Below are 23,617 nucleotides of genomic sequence, written 5' to 3'. Positions count from 1 at the left end.
TAATAAATAACTGTATTGTTGACCGCTGTCAACCAAAAAATGAGGTATAACGCGCAAAACAAAGTGATAAGCCACCCGGACAAGCTGTTCTTCGTATTTGAACAGAAATCAATCAGGTTTGATAGCGATAGCATGTCATAAATCAGGCACACTTGTAAGTAGCATCCCGCTTTAATAGTTTATTAATTCATTTATCGCAGAAGCGGCACAGAGATGGAAATGAGAAGCCTTAATCAAATTAGTTTCGACCGGGCGGATCGCTTCGAGTTCGCGGCGAGACGTTCATCACTTATTTACAACTTGCAGCGACATTGAATCTCAATTCATTTGGCCTTGCAGCTTCAGACTCGGACGGATGAGATGTTTATTTGCATGAGATGAGAGAGAAAAAAAAAAGTTAACCCCGGACCCTGACCCCACGGGGGGCGGTCGTGGAGGATACAGACGGTGGAGGTGGTGGTGATGGCGGCGATAGTTCCGATGGGGATCGACTTCTGTGCGTCACGCAGGTCCCCGGAGCGGTTGGAACCAGCCATGATTCCTAAAAATAAAAACAAGACGGGAAATTGGATCAGTACGCACGTCAACATCGAGACACATTCGCAAAAAAAAAAAAAAAAAAAAAAAAAAAAAAAAGGGCGTTTGAAGAGAACAACCGTCTATACATAGAGGTCCCAAGCTGGTGCTGGAATCCTTGTTATTAATGTGAAACAGTGATACGGTCATCTTGATAACATATCTTACAAGATGTGTATCTCATAACAGATATATAACATCTTCAATCACAGTCAAGACTAATAACCCATATACATAACTAATAAATATATATATAACTAATATATATAGTATAAATATAACTAATATCCCATAGATATAACTAATATCCCATATACATGACTCTATTCCCTTCTATTTCGTACCCCCACTCTGTATCATATTTTTGAGTCTTATTTTATTTTATTTTTTATTTTATTTATATTATTCTATTCACTAACTGCATTACGTTTTAGGAATCAGTTTGTTTCAGTTAGTTAGCTAGGTAGGAATAAGGTTAGCTATTGTGTTCGGTTTAGTAACAATTGTGCATAATCTCCGGGTGCATTGCAAAGACATTTCACTGCATACACAGTATTTTTGAAGGTATATGTATGTGACAAATAAACCTCTTGAATCTTGAATCTAACCACGGCGCCAGATTGCAGGATTGGTTAGCTTTGAAAGTCCCTCGTACAGGCACTGAACTGTGAAGGGTCTTGAAATTAGACCCTAATTCACCCTGGATGATATAATTGCTGGATTTTTAATTTATTTTTTTTAAGCGACACTCTGGTTTTTCTTGTGTTGTGCGAGACTGTTCTCAGGTTCTCCCACTAAGGTCTATTTGTGATTGACAAAGCAAAATGACCCAAACCTCAACCCCAGCCACACGCACAATCACAGCGCATGTCAAACTGTCCAGATATCTTTTGGCATTAAAAACATGGCTTAATAATTCACACGTTTGGAAAATATTTTGAGGACCACAATGGTGTAACAGAGTCTCTGTGGTGTTTGAGTTTCTGCAGCTATATGACTCCATCAGTTATTCACACTGTAGCCGTCGAGTAACATGGATAATCACATCGTATTTCAGATACTATGACTAACTATATACAGTATAGTAATTTATCTCATTTGAATATAGCCCTTGAAATGCATCATCTTGTAAACATGTTTACCAACTACAGACGCACCAATTGACATTTTCTTGCTGATTCCTTTTTCAGATTTTGTCTGACCTGCAGATTCCGATTTCCGATTTTTTGCCAGTTTCAGCTGGCATTTCGTACCTGTATATTTTGACTAAAAATTGGGAAGTTGGGACACAAAATGCGTGCAGGGTGGACGGTCGGCAGGCGTGATGACTACGTTTTCCCACCTGTGACGGAGGGGAAGTAGATGCCGACCAGCAGGGTGAAGAAGCTGGTGATGTCGGCGAGGACGTAGCGGTTGGAGTTGGTCAGGGGGTCATCCACACCCTCCACAGACTCCATGTTTGTCCTGGCCACCAAGTCGCCCTTCTCGTAGTAGTTCCCAAACAGGTTCTCTGGAAGACGGAGGACGGAGGGGGGGTGGAGTGGTAGAGTGATACATGAACAGGGCATTGCATGATGGCGCAGTTTAAAACTCTGTTCAATGTCTAAATACATAAATACATTTTTAGTTTGGCAGTAGAGCAGCCACAATTATTACAAAATTGTCCGATGACAATTATTGTAGTAGATCAGTGTGACATTTTGGAAATTCCTCAGGTTCCCCAATTCTCTGTTCCCGCCCAAATCAAAGTGGAATTTTAAACCAAAGACAAATGGAACAATAAAAAGGATGTGATTTGGGTGCGTTTCCGTGAAGTAGGTTGACGAAAATGTCAAAATCTTTATGTTCCAGTCTTCAGTGTCAATAAATGTCTCCTCTGCAATAGGTGGACATCTAATATCACATTTGATTTTATGTCACTATTAAAGTGGCACAAAATGGACAAGAAAAGACAAATTGTTGATGACAATTATTTGCATGACAATTAATCATCAACTGACTAGAAACTGTCAGTTGCCGAAAATTTGACTCAAAAGCTTTGTGTGAGTTAAACAACTGTTGAATCAGCATTTCAACAAAGGTTTAAAAGAAAAGTCATATCTTAAGACATAAGAAAACGTGCTTTGAAGCTTTTCCCCAATTCATTGTAAGCAACGCGCCTTGAATAAAAATAGGTAGATGGCGGTGTGCGTGTGCGCGTCCGATTGTTAATCTGGATATTTCGACGGCGGCGGGCGCTCGAACCCACCTGACAGGATCCCGCTGGTGACCCCGGGGATGCCCTGCACCTGGGACACGTTGTTGGCCGCAAAGTACTTGTCGCAGGTGGCGTTGAAGAGGGACGAGTCGCAGAACAGGCGCCACAGCTGAGTGGTGACCGTCCCGTTGGCCGACTCCATGGTCTTGGCGCACACGTCGAACTTCTTCCACACCAAAGTGCGGTTCCCCAAAATGCACACTCTGGAAGACACCGCGAGAGAAACACAATACATCTGTCAGAGAGAATATCTACATCAACGATTTCATTTACCATCTCCGTTCACCATCAGTATATCCACCGAACATTGTCTTGGGCTGTGGACAGTTTTTTTAATAATTAGCTGTCACTGGTCTGCTCCCCTCACGTTTGAAACGTCCGTATTTGTTCAGTCAAATAACAAAAGAAAGCACAATTTACGCTCAAATAACTCCATCCCATTACCAGGTTCCACAGGTAGGATCAGAGTTTGGCAGCTCTCAGCGATAACGGAATGAATTATGAGAAGATCTAAAACTTGATTTTCATTTCAATTTCACACTGTCACACGGAATTTGGCGACTCGTTTCAAAATGAAGCTGGAGAAGTGCAAAACGAATATTTCATTTTGTGTTTATTCAGCGGGTGTTTTGCTGCTTTAATGTCTATATGTCATTCATTTGTGTGCTGCTTTTTTTTCTCGCGGCCAAGGCCCTCCTGAGAAAGAGATCGCACCTCAACGTGGCTACCGTCGTAAAATAAAAGCTGAATAAAAATAAATGAAATGCTTGGTAATGGCCTCCTACATGGTCCTGGTCCTTTCTTTAATGAAGCTTTATTTCATCAGGTAGTCTCACTGAGATCAATACCTCTCTATCGAGAGAGAGCTTCCAGAGCTAAAAAAGTATGAATAACAAACAATACATTTCAGTCGCACTTTAGAGAATCAATGTTCACACAGACGCAGACACAGCGGACAAAAGCAAAAATGTGATAGAAAAAATAACCAAAATTAAAACATTACAATCATCCAAAGGAATAGGGCGGGGTATTGAAGCAGGTAATCTCCCCATTACGATTCTATATCAATATATCAATATGTATATATTGACATTTTATACATAATGAGAATTTCTACCAAACTTTCAGAGTACCAACAGAAAAATATTCAGTCCTGTGTTCCACAATGGGAGAGGAAACTGCCAGTTGAGGTCGTACACCAAGGAAAGACACTCTTTGTGACTCAGTTGCAGAGCCATGTGGCCCCGCCTCCTGCTGGCTCGGCGTTCGCTGTTTATTCAATGTTTATTAATATTTCACGTGTTGCGCGTCCATATTGCACCAAAGTCGACACTGCACGTCCTTGCGTCCCCGGCAATACACCCGCCGAGTGTGAAGTAGATCGGATGAACGGTTGTTGAGATAATCAAAGGACATAAGGACAGACAGACAGATTCCTAGATTTATAGGTAGATGTTTAAAAGACAAATAAAAATAAAAATATAAAAAAATAAAGTGTTTCAAAATACACACATATATATATATATATATATATATATATATATGAAGTGGAACATGGTTAATTATCTTGCAAACCCAGTAACGATATTATAATTTGCTGCATCGATTCGGAAATTCGGAATTCAAGCGTTGATATGATCAACCCTGACCTCGTGTTTCTAATCAGTTCCTTCATGGCGCATACTGGAGAAAAAAGTCAAAAAGTCCGTCCTTACGGGAAGTCGGGCGGGTCGATGCCGGTCTTGATGACGCCGGCGTAGACGGCGATGATGGAGAGGATGACGCAGGCCAGGAAGACCAGGGCCAGCTTGTTCACGTACTTCACCCCGACGAACACCACGGTGGCCATGGACGTCAGCAGGATGGTGCCGTACACGCGCATGTTGTTCAGCAGTGCTGCCTCCGCCTCGGCGCCCTCCAGGCCCTCCAGCGGGAAGATGGCCGCCTGGGGGGCTATGTAGATCTGGAGCAACGGGGACGGCAGAGAGGGGAAGGTGAACAAAGACAAACCCGCAAAGAGCTTTTAAAAATCGATATTAAAGTCATTAATTATATAAAATAAGAATAATAATAAATAATAAAATAATAAATGAAAGTTGAGATTTCACGTTCTGTGTATTCTTTTTCCTCATCCGTCTGAGGGCAAAACAGCGCTTTGAAGGTGGGGTTTGGAAAGCCCTTGGAGACTTGATGTACATAAATGCATTTCACGTGACTTATGCGAGGTTTCTGCTAAAACACTGCAAGGCACAGTGACCTATGACACTGGCGACAACGTGCAGAGTAAGCGAAAAACAAATGAGACTGTGAGCGGATGAAAAAAGGAGAAAAGGAGGAAAGAGAAAGGGAAGGAGAGGAACGCAGACCCCGGAGGGGGAGACGGGACGGCGTCACCAAGGGTGAAAACACGGAATGCCACATTCACATTAAGGTTATTTCAAACAGAGAATAAAGCGGCTCAAAGAACCATTTCAGCTTTAATCGACCAACTCGAGGATGCTATTAATATTCCAAACCAATTGCCATTAGTGCGGTTTTATCACGGGTCATCTATGAATAGCGTCAACCATTATTCATGAAATCATAAAACCGCTAATGAGCCCATCAGTATCTATTGTGAGCTGCAGACGGAGGCTGATCCTGGCTGTTACATAAGTGAAGGGAATACTTTAAAGGGTTGGAGTCAGGAAGCAAAAAACCTTATTTAAAGGTCAGCTCCAGCCAATTCCCTGTCGCACTTTAAACCTCGATTATCCTCCAAACGGATAATGGTGGTGTGGTTGGTAAATGAAAGGCATGAGCAACGCGGCGACCGGTGCTCGACGAAGACGATTCTCAACCAACGCCACGCCATCGGCGACTGCCAATAATGAAGCATGAATAAACGTTTTGAGGGGGGGAATTTTTTCGTTTCGATTTTAATCGTTTCTGTAGAATCGGAATAAAGTTCAGAGAAGGCGTGGCTTAAATGCACAACGCCTTCTACTCTTACGACACTAACAATGGATTTTAAGGGCTGCGCCCTCAGCACATGTGAAGAAAACAGTAAAACCTAATGGAACAGGGAGTGTCACAAATACCAAAAATAAACGTTATATAAATGACCAAATTTGAAAAATTCATAGTGTTCACATCAGAGTAAAATATGAGTGATTATCACTTAAATAATTAATTATCCCTTAATAATTCTGTATATAATATTTTGTTTTTGTGGCCTGCTTTGTATTTGTACAATGCCCACTTTTCAGAGTTTGCTGTGGCTTTATTCTTATTGACATTGACCGGTTCCTATGAGTCGATAAATCAACAGATTTCATGTAAACGGCCCCAGAGCACCCGGAGAGGAGCGAGCGGAGGTCCCTCGCTCTCCGCAGAGTGAGCTGTTGCTAAGAACGGCGTATCACCGGGCAAACAAATCCGCGGCTCCAGTGCGGGGCCGTTCGTGCTCTCCGAAAATAGCATCGGTTTGTGTTCCTGGCTTGTGTGGAAGGATAAAACATATTCAAATCAGCCTTCTCCAGAACTGCTCCTTACAATTCTGCGGGGATTGTTATTCCACAATGGAAACTAAGCCAGCTTTGACCCAGAAGACAGAATTAACCTCCAGGCATGATCAAACTCTGCATATCCAAACAGAGGGATCCGGTCGGAGAATAAGGGAGGGAGGGAGGGGGACGGGAGGGGACGGCGGACCTGAAGTGATGAGAGCAGTTCAAGGAATGGTCTTGTTACTCAACCGGTGTCTTGATCTCTCCCTAATGCCGAAATTTGCATAATTACACAACGCGCAATGCAGCACGAGGGGCGAGAGAGGTGCAGGAGAGTGGAATGAGAGAGGGAGGAGGGAAGAAAAGAGGGGTGTCGGGGTAGCGGGGGGGTGAAAAATCTCCATCACATTTCATCAGCGGCTGATTAGAATCGAGAATGAAGCAAATACAGATTGATAAAATAGTGAGAGATAAAGAGGGAGAGAGTCAGATAGAGAGAGAGAGAGAGAGAGAGAGAGAAAGAGAGAGAGAAATGATAGAGATACTGTGACGGTGGCATGGATCAAAAGATAGGAAATGAGAAAACAAGCAATGCTGTGACAGAAAGAGAGCGAGAGAGAGAGAGAGAGACAAGGAAAGAGAGCGAGAGAGAGCAAAATGGACAGAGAGAGAGAGAGCGATGATAAAGATACCATGACGGTGGTCAGATAAAAAGATAGGCAGACAGGAAATGAGCATCACCGTAACAGAGGGATGGAAGACAGAGAGAGAGAGAGCGAGAGAGAGAGAGAGAGAGAGAGAGAGAGAGAGAGAGAGAGAGACAGTAAAGCGTGGATCAGGCTCCTCTCACCAGCAGGAGCTCGATGGCCCCCAGGATGTACATGGCTCCAGCAAAGGTGGTCCCCAGGTAGAAGCAGATCCCCACCGCTCCTCCAAACTCGGGGCCCAGGGAGCGGGAGATCATGTAGTAGGAGCCTCCAGCTGCACAGCGCAAAGCACACCAGACACACCTCCATATACATGTGTTTTATCATCGCACGTGTATGTGTGTGTGTGTGTGTGTGCGTGCGTGCATGTGTGCGCGCATGTGTGTGTGCAAAATAGGGAGACATTTATTGGAAATGATCATTGATTGTCTTTCAGTTTTAACATGTCATGCTGAAATATGAAGACATCGATATTTGTGGGACTTTTATTTGAAAAAATATCTTTTTGATGAGTTTTAACAGGGGATGTTGAATTCATAAGCAGCTACCGTTATATATATGGACTGATGGAAAAGCACTTTTAATATGCTTACATTTACAATTGTACCCTGGTGATAGTAAAACTCCTGTGGTTGACATTTTAAGTAGAAAAAAAGGTTATTGTTATCACTTGTACCAAAAAAAAGTTAATGAGGTCACCCAGATTGAATTTAATTGATGTAAAGTTGAAATTCGATTTTTTTCGAGTAAGTTTCCACTTACTTCTTACATTCCACCACTGTGACAATAAATTCATCAGCATCTCCCAGCGCTACGTCATTTCACCGGCTTGTTTTCCTTTGTGAGTTACGTGTGAATGTGTTTGACAAACACATTGAATTAACGACACAGGACTAACTTAAACCTGGACTGTAATCAGCACTTTGCGGCGCGATAAGTGTCGCACGCTGCACGTTCTACCCTCATCCAAGGCTGTAATTTCCTCTGACTGCTGCTATCCACAGATCAAGTGGTGACACTCGCCATGATTACCGCATATACAGGACACTCACATTCTCGTATAAATATTGCTACGCAATTGACATACATGAATGCACACACGTGTAATGGCGAGACACGCAGAAACAACCTCTCCAGTTTCGACAATTACATTGTAAGTATTCATCTTAAGGGCAAATTACAGTTGCGATTTATCTGTGGAGTTCCCCTTGGTGCATGCGACTGGAGCTGGGGGTTTTCCGGTGCGCCGCCACGAGAGGGAAAAAAAAAGATAAATAAATAAATAAAACGATCGTTAAAAAGAAAGATTAGGAAGTGGCCGGACTCAAACGGCGATGGAGGTGCGATGCCAGGAACGGCTCACCCACCTGGCACCACTCCATTGGTAGCGATGGCACTCATAGAGATGGCAGTCAGCATGGTCTGAGGAGAGAGAGAGAGAGAGAGAGAGAGAGAGAGAGAGAGAGAGAGAGAGAGAGAGAGAGAGAGAGAGAGAGAGTGGAAAAACGTTAGAAAGTATTATTTATAGTTTATTTAATCTAAAATAAAATTCCTATATGTCTGTCCATCTTTCTATTAGGGCTGTGTATTAGCGCGGGGTCTCACAATGAAATATATCAACATTTTATACATAATGACAATTGCTACCAACTTTTCAGTATACAATGTGATTACAGATACATTTCACGTCAATCAATTGAAATCCCTCTTTGTTTTTCTGAAAACAAGATGAACATTGCTTTACTTGCAGTATTGTATCTGACTTTTTATTCAAAGAAATACAGCATATAAAATAAATAGCTGTCATACAGTACTCTTACATCACACACTGTGCTTAGCGAGAGTAAAAATGAAATATGAAGTGTTTTAGGGTGACCAGACCAGAGCATTTAATTGAAGTGGGAAAGGGCTGTATAACTTCTAAACAAAAACTGGAAGATTGATAAGTATAACTTGACTAAATCGATTGAGAAATTGAAAGGATATTATTTAACTGTATCGGAAAATCAATTATTTTATCCTGCCTAACGACCTACCTATATCTATCTATCCACCTATCTATCTATCTATCTATCTAACTATCTACCTACCTATCTATCTATCTACCTACCTACCTACCTACCTACCTATCTATCTATCTATCTATCTATCTACCTACCTACCTACCTACCTACATATGTATCTATCTATCTATCTATCTATCTATCTATCTATCTTCCATACACAAGATTTGTGAGCAGAAAAAATTGTAGACAGTTCGGGTTTCCCGTAAATGCGTAAATTCCCATGTCTCTGCTTCTCCAGTTGAAGGTAGAGCAGCGCAGTGCGCACAGGCACGACAAGAACACACTGCGCTTCCAACGGACTGTTGACCGGCGCGGGTTAGATAAGCAACAGAGCCGCGGGGCTCGTCAGCAGCTGCCGGAGCACGTTCAGACGGCACGGTGGCAGAAAGTCCCCCGCCGAGCATGTCCGTCTGCGTTCGGGATGAATGTAAATCCATCGCTGAATGGAGGGAGAAAGACCGCGGGAAATGCAAGGACACGCAACAATGGAAATCAGCGGACGCCTGTAACACCCACAGCTAGCCCTCATGGCCCTCAAGAGAAAGAGCGAACGATGCGGGCAGATAGTGGAAGAATGGACTCAAAACCCCCCCCAAAAAAAAGGAGTGTGAGAGCATGTGTGTGTGTGTGTGTGTGTGTGTGTGTGTGTGTGTGTGTGTGTGTCAGCAGCTCCAGCACAAGGGAAGCAGATTTCGTCACTCTCTCGAAAGCTTTTTCTTGAACGTCTTGTTTGCCTTTTCACATTGTCTGCAAGGGATACATGAAAGACGAAACGTGGGGAGGTGACGTTACGTCTTGCTTTTAAAAGTGGTTTAACTGTTTGGATTATCTTTTATTATGATAACTTTTAATTATCTAAATTATTATAACATCGTCATTAGAAGTAGATGCCGTAATAATAGTAGAAGTAGGAATATAAACAGTATTGATAATTAATTCCAATACCACCCTCTTCACTGAGACAATGGTTCACAACATGGGGTCCAGGGACCCCCAGGGCTCTTTCAAGAGGTTCCAAGGGGTCCACAGAAAACTGATTAATAATCAAACTTCACATTATTTCAGTTACAAGAGGCCAGAGAATGAACAATAATTACCGTTTTGATTATAGTTTCATTGCTATCTCCTTAACTGTATTACAGACACTTAATCATATCTAACACTAAAAATCTTCTCAGATTGGGATCCCAGAGGCAAACTCTTACAAACAGCGTCCGTTTCCTAATGTGTATCAAAATGAGGGTCCTGGATATATAAAAAAAAAAAGTTGAGAATCACCAAGCTAAGAAAAATCCTTTGTCACCCAACACCCAAGCATTCTTAACACTGGCATGTAAACAGGTGTACTGTATGTATCCATGGGAGTCACTGTTTATTTCCTCTTATGCGGTACGTACATATTCATGTGAGGCACTGCTTATTTTTTAACGGCGTCTATTTATCATCGAATAATATGACTGAATGTGTTGAGACCAAAGACAAATTTGCAGCCTTGGTAGGACGACAAAGTTGCAGTTCATCTTATCCCTCATCATCGTAATAATTCCAGGATACAGAGAACGGGCTAACCACATTGAGTCCAATCGCCGGGAGAAAGGAGTGTCAGCGGCGGCCAGCTGTTGTTGTTTCTGCCTCTGTGAAGGTCGTAATGTGGTTAGTGTCACCTGGGGGCCCGGCGGACGGACTATCGGAGTCAAGAGTTAGTGCGACTGGGCTCTATTCGCTGCCTCTAATCTGGTCATAATGAGGCAGCGAGCTCTTCTCCCAACACAGCAGATAAGACAGTAATTGTTTAAGTGTTTTATCTGATGGGGGCAGCAGCCAGGCTGAGGTAGTTTAGGGCCAATCGAGTCATCACCCAGCTGTACGGGAAGATCACCATACGAGGGAGACCACCAGAGTGATGCGATTTAGACCAATAAAGGGTAGGATTCGATCTGGGGGGTGGACGGATATTATTTTCAGAATTGGAAGTGTTTTCAGTTTATGTCTAGTTTAACTCTCCATATCTTAACTCTCCACCAAGACAGATCCACAAAAAACATGAATAATACTATTAATAAAACTATAAACAATAATAATAATAACAATAATAATAATAATAATAATAATAATCATAATAATCATAATAATCATAACAACCATATAGCACATTTTACAAGTGAATGCTCTTCAATACTTATTTCTCTTGAATTATAGGTCTTAAAATATTAGTCTTAAACTACTCCAAATAATTCAAAAATACAAAATACAAATACAAAAAAAAAAAAATCCTTAAAATAGTTTAGGGTCCTTTTCAATGGATTAAACGGAGCGAGACATTGAAGGGTCAATGGCAATCCTCGGTGAATGGTTTCTCTTGAATTGTTGCTCTTAAACTCAAATGCAGATCAACATGAAGAAGCTCTTGTATTGTACCCTAGCACAACACGTTATATAAAAGTCCTTGGTTTTAACATGACAGGTTAAAAAAACACCAAAAGCCTTTGTTTGGATCATTTAGACAAACTCAGGCCAGTGGATTAAATCGCCAGTTACTGACTGCCCTTCTGTTTTGAGCGTCAGAAGTGTCGCGCCGCTAGGAGATTATCTATGCTACTCATTGAATCATCTCACTTTACAGTGTCCCACTTGTATTTTCACATGACTAAGTGGGCATCTCGGCGGAGAGTCACTTTAACAAATGTCACGGAATCGGCCGCGGTCAAAATGACATCGCTCTGTCCTTCCTCTGACCTGGCATCATCTCAGAAAGGCTTCTGGCCGCGGCTAAAGCTGTAACTGCAACTTCAAAGAATCTGCTAGACCTAGAAACTAAATATAATTGAGATGTTTCAAATTATTTTTAAGGCTTCCCCCCTTTGATTGGATGGTGAGTGCGTGGCAGCCATTGGCCGGATAACCAAACCACCAAATGACCTGATGTCTGAATCATTATCTGATTGGAGGGCCGGCGGGGAAGCAGGGTCCTGTTATAGAAGCATGTGCAACATCTTTTTTCCCCACTGACCGAGAGCCTATGGCCTCTTTTACTGTCCCACTTAGGGCGAGTGCAGGTAACCTTAAAACAGGGAATCTGGGAGTGGTAGACTCCATTACTCCAGGCAAAGTCCTCATGGACTCTCCATAACTAGCTCTTGTATCCTCACACCCTCTGGCCTTCAAACATGCCTGTAAAAAGTATACATATAATAATAATTAATTCATATTCAGACTATGCTGCCCTGCCATCTGTCTGGTCCATATGGGAGCAAACAGGAGACAGCTTACAGATCATACAAAAGGGACTCTCTCTTTCTAAAGCGGTTTCCAATGAAGTAAAGCTCGCAGGGCTGGAGTAATTGCACAATGTTAATAAAGAAAACGACTACACTCCCAATCTGTAGTATTTATGACAAACAAGAAGTAGAGAAACTATGAGCCGAATATTCTTCCTCTCTCCAACTGCTCCGACTAAGAGCATTTCATTTTGGATTGACTGGGACGTCATCTAGCTAAAAGGCTAATTTTCATTTTCAAAGCCTTGAACGAGTGGATACCAGCGGAGTTTGACCGCAAAGGACACTTTAGGTTTGTTCCTTGCCAAAGCTACAGTCAAACCTACTTCAGTGACCTTTGCGTGACCTTAGAGTCGAGCCAGAAATTTGTTTTGACAGCGAAGGTTTAACCCTGCCATGAGAGTTGGCTTCATTAGCATGCTTGTATATATATAAAACAAAAGCGCTTTGTTGAGTGCCACTTCACAAATTGATACACACCGATAATTTCATGAATACTCCCTGATCTCCTAGTATTTTGATTTGTTTTCATGTTTTATTTACATCTGGTCATTTCCTCATGCCAAGTCACTGACCTCTGTGTCGTTTCAGATCCTCCCACTCCCCTTTGCTTTGCTGTGCCTTCCCTCCCCCTGGTTTCCTCCATCGGCAGCTCATTCACTCGTTAGTCCCTCAGTATAAATACCAGTCCACTTCCTTTTGTCCCTTGCCGGATTGTCTTCTGCATTACGCTGAGCTTTCCCGCAACTACTTCCTGATTCCTGTCCAAACCTCTGCCTGATTCCCTGGACTCTCATTCTCTGCCTGTTCCCTGCTGGATAAATTTGCCTTCTCTGACTGATCTTCTGGTTTTGGCCCCTGCCTGTTTCTTTGGAATACACCTTGTGGACTTCTTACTTGATTGTTTTTGTGTCATGTTTAAGGCTTCACATCACATTCACTTCTGAGTCACTGAGCGTAACAGTAATATCTGGCCAGAAATTAACCCAACCGACTCAGAGACTCTCAGATGAGCGATTGTGGCACGGGCTACTGCTCTACACCAACACGAGCAACAACTCACTGCCATTGCGGGGGCTCTCCAGGAACCCTTGTAAGCCATGATGAATGTCTGGAGGCTCTCTGCGTACAGATCTAGGAGCTCACTCTGGTTAGTCAAACAACGGCTGCTGCATCATCTACCAGTTCTCCTGCTCGTGCCAGTCGGGAACCTCACCTCCCCGCTCCCGAACACTTTTCAGCAGCTACAGGTACCTGCCGGTCCTTCCTCACGCTCTGCTCGTTAACTTTTGAACTGCAACCCGTCAAGTATCCAACCGAGAGGTCACGAGCGGCTTTCATGGTCACCCAGCTCACGGAGCGGCCTCGGGGTCTGGGGTACCACCGAGTGGGAGAAGCAGTCAGACCTCTACTCTTTGGTGACAGCCATCTCTGACAGTTAGTTATCGACTATTCCATTGAGTTTCTGAACCTCGTAGCAGAGAGCGATTCGAATTCCTGATTGCTGGCCAACTCCTTTTACCATGGGCTTTCTGATGTCATCAAGGACGAGCTGGCTCGAGACTCACCCGCAGATCTGAAGACTCATCGCCACGGCCATCCGCATTGACGGCATCTCCTAGAACCGAGGCGTGAGAGCGTGCTGACCAATCATTCCCAAGGTCTTCCCCGACCACCAGCATCATCCCTTCTTCCTTGTCGGAGCCTACCTCGAGCACCCCTGGCGACTTGGCAGAGCACAGACAGCCTAGCAGGACCAGGCTGTCGTCAGCGTAATGACAGCACCACCAGAAGGAGAACTGGTGTCTGTACTGTGGCCAGGGGGGGCATTACGTGTCCAACTGTCCGGTCAAAGGAGCAGCTCATCAGTCAACCAGAGGGAGCTGGTGAGCTGTGCAATCCACTCTGAAAGACCCTCTCATCCCCTGCTCCTTGCTCAGCTGGGATTGCCCGAGCCGTCTCCCACTTTGTCGGTTCTCACTAAATCTGAAGCTGGGTCCTACTTATACTCTGGGACAGAAGTTCTGGCGATCTACCTGGGACTTACCCCTCTGGGTTGAGTCTAGAAAGCTGGCCCAACGCTTTGCAGGGCCGTTCCCCACGATTAACCACCCAGCAGCTGTTCGCCTGCATCTTCCCCAGTCTTTGCGCATCTATCCCGCCTTCCACGTCTCTAGACTCAAGACTTAAGGAGAGTCGACTCCAGCCTCCAGACCGCTATTGCCCACCCGGATCATCGATGGGTCTCCCATTTATATGTACGATCAGTCGCCTACTGAGGTCTCGCTGAAGAGGAAGGGGTCTCCAGAATATGGTAGATTGGGAGGGATACGGACCTAAGAAGCGGTCAGGGGTCCCTACACGTGCCATCCTGGACCCATCCCTCATCCAGGACTTCCATGGAGACCATCTGGACCAGCCTGGTTGGACATCAGGGGACGCCCTAGAGGAAGTTCTGTCATGATTCCTCCCTGATCTCCCAATATATATTAGGGATGGCTTGATACCACATTTTCATGTCCGAGACCGCAAAGTTGAGAGTTTGCCGATTTTTCCCTCTCTTAAACAACTAAGCTGTTAATAATAAATTTGTCTGGATGCACTTTGTTTAACCTAGCCATCTAAACAACATGCTCAAAGTGTGAAACAAATATTCTACTCCCCTAAAGCAAGAAATACATAGCCCCACAAAATGACTCAGTTATGCAGAGTCAGAGTACCTATCTTCTCATTCAGCTTCTGGTCTTCTGGGACCTGAAACTCATACCTCTCTGTGGACAGGAACACAGGAGGTGTGAAATCTGCCTCTTTCACTGCTGTTCTGAACACACGATGCATCTGCCGGCCACAAAAACATTGGCCTGCCGATCAGTTAAACGAGTTCAATGTAGAATTTCCATTGAAATGCTGTATCTTAGTCACAAATATCAATAATATGTTTTAGTGTTTGTTTGTATTACAGGCATAATCATTAATATAAGCAAATCGTGTAATATATAGTACCCAAAAGGATGTATCCTTCTGCATGCAAACATCCCTTGAAACACTGTGACTTTTTATTATTTTTATGTCTTTTATATATTTTATATATGTCTTTATTTTCTATGCTCTTTCCTTCTTATCTATTTTGTGTAAAGCACTTTGAACTCTGTCGCTCTCCCTCAGCTAATGGGGGTGGGAGCGAGCGGGGCGTGTGTTGCTTTTTTCCCCCCATCTTTCTTTCTGTTTAGAATTTGGGGTGCGGGCGGGTCCGCAGCGATGCCGGACTTCACCCGGATGACACGGAAGCAGGGGGCCAGATCTATGCTGCTTCGGCGCTGGCCGTGGCGGAGGTTGCCACACGTCTCTCTTTACAGCATGTCGTTCAAAGCTCCGTTAAGCGTTCACGTGATAGTTTAGGCTAATGGATCGGATTACACTTCGGATTGTCAGAGAAGTTTTCCTTCCTTCACTGACCCCTGCCGTTTTCTTGGAATAAACCTTGTGGACTTTGACTTCTTACCTGATTGTTTTTTTGCGCCGTGCATATAGGTTCACATCCGTCCTGAGTCAGCGAGCGTAACAGATACAATGATAAGTATATTTCCAGCGTGCTTTTCATCACTATAAACCCCCGCCGATGTTTCGCTGTCGGATGCAAGAGAGTCAGATGAAATGAGGGATGAGGCGGATCCTAACTTTCAGATTCTGTAGGCGAAAAGATGTCAGAACCAGCGATATGGAAAAGAGAACAGAGTGAAACAGCAGTGAGGATTAGGGAAGACAGGCGGAGGATGATGAGGACATGAAGAGAAGCAGAGCAACAAAAATTGGAAAAGCGGCGAGGAAAAAAATAATGACAGACAGTGAAAGGGAGAAAATGGCGGAGCGGAGAACACGATAGAGATTAGATGAGAAAGATACGGAGGGAGAGAAAATCTCATTCGTATTTAAATGAGTCATGACAGAGGGCAGAGCAGCCCTCCTCCTGCGGTGTCGGGATTCAGGACCTGGAAGTAATGAGGAAGGCTAAACAACAGATGACTTTCCATCTAGAATATTAAACCTCCATTTTAGCTTGGTGACAAGCCTGCATTTATTATCTGAGCTGAAAATGCAGGCACACACTGGGTGGGTTTCACTATTGAAATCTCAGAAGCTCGGAGCTTAGCAGCGAGGCACAGCAAAACGCTCACTCCGTAACGGTGTGGAGCCTTAAAAATTGTGGCTGGTTGGTTGGTTGGTTGGGCAGTCTAACGACACAAACCATCATAATTGTCTGACATGAAACCATAGCACCAATTACAATAACGATTTCTCAGAATGTGCTCTTATAACAATTCCATTTCCCATGGAAATTTCATTCCAGCAGGGGAAACAGGAGTGCAAATATGCAGCGCTGTGATTGAAATGGTTCGCTGCCAAAGACGATCCATGCATGAGTAAGTATCTGCATAGAAGAGTATTTTTCAGTCTGTGTACTACATGCTATACTATGCATGAGTCTGGCTTCTCTTGTCGTCTCCTGGCTTCCATCTGGGCGGTAATCAGACCTTAAGTCCATGCATGCATGCATACCGTATATGGGTGCGTGCACAGATGTATAGACATGCACACACACACGTGTGGTGTAGTGGTGGCAGCCTCTGGAGGGCTGGGTGGTTATTTGTTATGTAAGTAGCTCAGGAGGAACAAGGAGGAGGGGGGCTTCTCCCACACTGATTACACTCCAGCTCTTCGCCTCAGGGCTCCGCAATGAGCCCTGTGTGACTGATAGTAGATATGTCTGTGTCTGTGTGTGTGTGTGTGTGTGTGTGTGTGTGTGTGTGTGTGCGTGTGTGTGTGTGTGTGTGTGTGTGTGTGTGTGTGTGTGAGAGAGAGTGAGAGAGCGAGTGTGTGCGTGTGCGTGCGTGTGTCTCAGAAAATGTAAAAAAAAAAAGAAGAACGACAGAGAGAAGGGAAGGTGTATATCGTGTGAGAGCTTAAATCTTCACCAGCATAGGTGTGAAGAGATACGTCACCTGTTTTTCTGTTTGTGCGTGCGGGTACATCTATGTGTGTGTGTCTATAATGTTTGCATTTGATACCTTGAGCAAGGTATCAAATGGTAAATTCACAGTATGGCATATAATATATGACTACAGGCAATGCTAAAAAAGTACGGTTTCAATACGGATAACAACTTCATAAAAATGTTTCTGAATTGTGTCGACAAGTGCTTATAAGGTTGAGTATGAACATATTTTAGAATTGCAATTGAACGGGCATCCATCGTGGTTTTCCATGGGAGAAGACTCACTCGCCTGCTCGGAGTGAGACTTTTTCTGGACGTATATATATAAATATAAATATATGTATATGCAACTACCTAGGGATTAAAAAAAGCCTTTTTTGAGCGTATTTTTACACAGCCCTCCATGTACTGTCACAGTGAAACATGACTGGGAAGCATAATGCCTGTGCGCCTGTGCAGGCAAGTTAGCTACGGTTGGGATTTGAGGGGGTTGTTCTATAAATACACAAGATCTGCGAGAAGAGAATCTAGGCTGCACAAACACCCACACACACACACGTGCGCACACACACACGCACACAGACACATGCAAACATGCGTCTCTGCCCCTACGCATAATATAAACCTGAGAAGACAAGCAGGCGAAAACAAGAGCGATGAACAAATGAGAGTTACCACTCTGCACCGAGAAGAGAACGCATGCATCTAATCCTGTAGCTGAAAAGCCATTAAAGAGATGAAGAAAAGACAGAAATGAACTGAATCAAACTAAGTGGCATCAAAAAAAAGTTATATAATGATTCATATAATCCTCATCGCCCTGTCTTTCCGTGAGCTTGGAAGCCAAATGTGAAGAGCGCGACGCGTCCCTCCCCATGAGAGGGGAGTCCTGCCGTTGACGTAGCGCATGCTGACATGCTCTCCGTTGGACGCCGTCTACGGGGAAATCTAAGAGTGACCTCCTCTCTTAGCCGGCGCTGAGGGGATAGCATGTTAAGCACAGAGGAGAGACAGAGGAGTGATGTTTCCTGACAATCACGCGCATCGGACAAGACAAACACGGTCAGCCTGTTAGCAGCCACTCGGATGCTTGACACCAGGGGCCAGTGGGGGCCAAGGGTGTGATTCCCCCCCTGTGGGACAATGGTAGGTTGCGGTCCAAGACTTGACGACGAGAAACCTTGGCGAAGTCCACTTACTGACGCTCAGATCCTCCGAGACGTTGGAGCTTATATTGTAGTATCGAATCGACAGTGTTGCACATGATCTTGAGTTTGATTTCTATTATGTGAATGTACGGTGTTACGTCTAATACACAGTTGGCAGAAGCGCTACGTACGGGAAGAAATGAAACGCCGAATAACACCTGGTCCATAGCTGAAACGCGGATGTTTATCTACTCAGGGTCCTCTCTGGGTTTTTGATTTGGATCAACAGCAGTGGGAGGTTGAGTGTAAAACCCTGCTAATGTAAAAAAAAAAACAAAAAAAACAAAAAAACAAAAAAAACAAATAAGAAAGCCATTCCATCCCAGGGGGCAATGCACGTCCCCTTTCAAGTTATCACTCGAAGAAGCGATTAACATAGCGAGGACACAGCGGCGCTTCACAAGCAGAATTTACATCCTCTTGTAGCTATCTTTGATCTTTCTATGAATGCTCAAGTACCTCCTACACATTCGCAAATGACCGCACCTGGTGGAGCGGTGTGATTAAGACCGCATAAGGCCTGTAATGTCGAATGCAAATCACTGATTTGGATTCCCTCCATGGGACGACAAGGTAGTGGGGGTGAGCAACTTCAATCGCCGCCGTGACTACGATTAGATCCTTTGCAGCAGCCCTCACACACAGAGATGTGCCGTTTGCACAGGGTTGATGATGCCCTGGGTCGGCTCGGAGCAGCGCCGGCGCCACGGGGATCGGTCCTGCGTCTTTGCCTAAGAACAGAAAATTGCCCCTTTCCACCCGGGTGATTTACTCCGCATGGTGCACTTAACTTCCTATTCATCTTAATCCTTGGCAAATAGCTGCACGAATAAAAGCTAGCGCGGGCACGGTTGCCACACGGAACTGTTTAAAAACATTGCTGTCTTTACTGTGCCGGCCTCATTAACACCGCAGTCTTTTTTCTTGGTCTGTAAGATGTTAAGACTCCCTTCGCCAGCCGCGCATTCACTCGCGAGCTGACTCTCCCATTTTGAGCCAAACAGGTCACTGTACCATGGCGTTCTGAGCTGCTTGTCATTTTAATTTTACAGCAGGAGGAGAACAACCCGTTAGCGCTGTTATCTAACCAGATCTTGGCTTGCCAGTCAGTTCTGATGGACCGTCAAAAAGGGAACACTAAGCCACAAAGCACATGTAGCGGTAGATTGGGTAGATGACTCATTCTCAAGGCGATCAGCGTCATTTAACAATCCTTCACATTATAGGGAGTCTTCTGATTCCATTTCATGAGCAGAAACATGGTTGAATTAAATTCCAAGTTCTGCAAAGTAAATAAAAAACAAAGCTATTTACAGGTATGAATAGCGTCAGACACAGCCTTGAGAGGTAATATCTATTTGTTGAACGTGGCCCTCCATGTGTGAGGATACTCAACCTTCTCATGAGTATTCTGCATAACAATAATAATAAAAATATAGTTGCAGGCAGCAATACATGGGTCCATTTAGTTGTGTTTGGTACGTATTAAAGTTTCCCAAAATTTTAGTGACAAAGACTAAATTTCCTCTGCCGGTGACTCACCATAAAACTAATGAGCCAACAACTGCTCAGTACAATGTACTGTTATGAACCTCAAATAAAACCAAAGGTGCATATCATTAAGGACAGAGACGGCAAAAGGACTAATGTTTAACCAATATTTATGAAATAATAAATAACTAATGCACTTTCAAAAAAGAAAGCGAGGTTCGCGCATCAGTTCATCAGTGGTGTGTGCAGGATAGTCACAGTGACCGAAGATGAGGTTTGGTGTCTTGTGGGGCAATAATGATCCCAACAGAATGTTTTTCATGCCTAGTTTGTAATCTCTAAGCGCTGCAGAGCGATGACTCTACACCAGGCACGGTGCACGGTGCGACTGGACGTTCTGAGCCACAACCTGCACATTTATGGCAAATCGGATGATGATGATGTCACAAAGCGTCTTACTCTAAAACTCGCTCCACTGCCCGATTGAAAGTTTTCCAAAGTCGTCGTGTCAGTGAAGCGCTTACGGTTCGGATACTTTGGGTCAAATTTAGTCGGTTTTTCGCTCATTCCGTATGTGGATGGATTTAGATGAAACTTGAACCATGAGATGTCTGCGACGTTCCGGTTCTGACGACGCCTCAGCCGTGTCCCTAGCTCCAGCGGTCGTTCTGTTCCGGACACTTTGAGCCCGAAGAATTCCGAGGACAATAATACAAATCCAGACAAATACAATAGGGCAATTACAATTATTATTATTATCATTACAATTATTATAACAACAATAATAATAATAATAATAATAATAATAATAATAATAATATATATGCAGCAACAAACTAGGTTTCAGAAATAGGTTTGGGAAAAAGAACGTTGCATGCCTGGGTTAAGTAACTGCGGTCGGAAAACGGCAAATGTGTCGGGGGAAAAGGTTGTCGTTTGTGATGTGGAGCGGCCCGCCTGGCTCGCCCGAGTGCGCGTCGGTGACAGGGGTTGAGAGAGAATGGCCACGGACAGGTGGGGAGGGGGTGAGATCTTGACGGCACTCACTGTGGTGCAGCACATGAAGACGATGACGAAGGTCCCGATGACTCCTCCGATGCCCACCAGCCAGGTCATCCTGAGGAAGAGGATCACGCCAAAGATGTTCTGGATGCACGGCAAGTAGACGCCCATCAGGGTACCCAGCTGGGGAGCCTGGGTGCAAAAAGGAGGGCGAGAGAGAGAGAGAGAGAGAGAGAGAGAGAGAGACGGAGGTATTAAAAATATGGTACATACAAACGATAGCATGCAAACAAGTGTATGATTTTAGAAGTTTCTGCTCCAACTCCTGAACACCTGATTCGTATAACATCCACGCATTCTCATGAAGCCTCAACTGAACCAGGGGCTTAAATAGCTTAACTCAAATATTAATCTGTCATCTTTAGCAAACGATCATAACGACCGCTCCAGGTTTATATTGTTAATACAAAGCCGTTTGTAAGTGTAAATTAATGAATGCTTTAGTTTAGCCACACGTATGACCGTATGTATATGTAAGTGACAAATAACCTCGTGAATCTTGGATCTTGTACTGAATATTCATTTTCACCTTTGCAAATCTAAGTAGCTTTTGGCAAATAACTAAATATTTAAAAAAGGTTAACACATTTGCAAGTCTATTTCCCAGCTCAACAATATTTTCATACATCAGCAAATCCATTCAAAACCTCCGCAAGACGATGCACATGTTAATTAATATTTGTACACATTAGAACTTTTATTAGTAAGTTTGCAAATCTTCTTTTTACGCTAAATACAGGATGACATTTTATATTGAATCAAAATATTTATTCGTCACATACATACATACATTCTTCATGTAGTGAAATGCATTTTTTTGGCAAACTCCAGAGACTGTGCTGGGCATATAGTATCAATTGAAAAAAAAAGAAAATAGGAATAAAATTAAATAAAAATACAAATCTACATACAAAAAAAAAAAAAAAAAAGACCAACAGAAACGATATTATATATATATATATATATATATGCACACTGTGCAATTTTGCGAGCTGAGAATAACAACAAATATCAAGATAAGATAAACCTTTATTAGTCCCACAATGGGGAAATTTGCACAGTTACAACAGCAAAAAGTGACTGCAGAAAAAAGAGAGCATCAATTAAGAGTTGTAGTAACTTAAAGTAAGTAAGAATCAAGGTAAGCACTATAAACAATATAAAATATATAAAAATATATGCCTAAGTAGAAACAACATAAATATAGGAAGGAATATAATCTAATAAAGAATATTGATTTGATGCTCATAATGGATTCCCTCATAAATTTCCTAAGTAATTGTCATTACGTCAACGTAAAAATAATCAATTCATCAAGAAGTTGGTATATAACAGCTGCATCTCATGAGACTGGGCTGATATAGAAAGGTTCGGATTCAGATGAACTGTGTTTTTATTTCCCACTGAAGTTCACCTCAGTGCTCCTAGAAATGAGCTGGCCGGAGGCATCTCTTCCTGTCTCATTAGTTACTGATGAGTCATCAGCTCAGAACAGTTACATGAGTAATATAGCAAGTGAATAAACAAATAAATGACAGACAGAGGCCGGTTAAAAGGCGGTTCTGCCTGAGTTCATACTCAAACAAAAAAGAAGCATGAATAGAAACCCACCGCTAATTCACACAAAAAAACCCTGCAGTAGTTCTGGCTTTTTTCATACTAATTAATTCACTGGTCGGCGACTCATTCTGAAAAGTCTCACTTCAACCATCTCGCATTCTCGGCAGGCTGTGTTCGGAGTCAAAGAAACACATTTCCTTGCGCTCAAACTCAAATTCAAATTATTCGAAACGCAAAACAGATGAATCCCTCATTGTATCTTTAATTACTTTGTTATTATTATTTGTAGGTGTTACGCATTTGTCTCCCATGCTTTTGTTGGTCCTCGGAGCAAGTAAGAGCAATGCACCTGGGACGCAGACTTGAAGGTTCAAAGTTTTTTAATTATCTTTTCAATTCCCTCCAGTTTTTTTTTTTTCTTTTTGAGGCAGGTTTGTGCTCATTGAGTTTAACCCGGAAATACCTCCCTGCTGTGGCCCAGCCGAGAATGGGGTGTTTTCTTTTGTCGGGCCCTTCAAGGGGAATGTGTTTCAAGGCCGTCCCATAGACAGCAATTACTGACTGGCTGGAGTGATGATGTATTTTGTTGCACTTCAGATTGATTAATGGGTTTCTCCTCCAGAGGCTTTTTTGGGGATGCTCTGAGTCAGTGTGTGTGTGTGTGTGAGTGTGAGTGTGCGTGCGCGTGTGTGTGTGCGTGTGTGTGTGTGTGTGTGCGTGCGTGCATGCCATCACGCATGCAAGTTTGTTTGTCGTGTGTGTGTGTGTGTGTGTGTGTGTGTGTGTGTATCAACATGATGCCATGTATTAAAGCTGAAGGACACGCCAGGTGACCATGTGCATAATAGAGATGTATTCTTTTCCTGGCCAAGGACGACCTGACCAATAAAACCTAACTGTGACAATATCCCGCCGTGATCCATTTCCCCGA

General features: G+C 43.4%; 1 protein-coding gene across 4 annotated transcripts in view; it reads right to left on the bottom strand.

The window, feature by feature from the left end:
• Positions 1 to 23,617, bottom strand: part of slc12a5a (solute carrier family 12 member 5a) — a gene marked incomplete at both ends in the record, with an annotated part of 163,653 nt that overhangs the window by 11,240 nt on the left and 128,796 nt on the right. For all 4 annotated transcript variants that reach the window (XM_080001484.1, XM_080001485.1, XM_080001486.1 and 1 more), the window contains 7 exons: positions 443 to 541; positions 1,919 to 2,086; positions 2,825 to 3,036; positions 4,549 to 4,796; positions 7,172 to 7,302; positions 8,396 to 8,450; positions 21,112 to 21,258. In XM_080001484.1, the coding sequence (XP_079857610.1) occupies positions 443 to 541; positions 1,919 to 2,086; positions 2,825 to 3,036; positions 4,549 to 4,796; positions 7,172 to 7,302; positions 8,396 to 8,450; positions 21,112 to 21,258 (1,060 nt within the window). The remainder of the gene's footprint in view (positions 1 to 442; positions 542 to 1,918; positions 2,087 to 2,824; positions 3,037 to 4,548; positions 4,797 to 7,171; positions 7,303 to 8,395; positions 8,451 to 21,111; positions 21,259 to 23,617) is intronic.

The sequence above is a fragment of the Zeus faber genome (assembly GCF_960531495.2).
Source record: "Zeus faber genome assembly, chromosome: 5".
NCBI lineage: Eukaryota > Metazoa > Chordata > Actinopteri > Zeiformes > Zeidae > Zeus > Zeus faber.
This window is presented reverse-complemented; position numbering and strand designations above follow the sequence as displayed.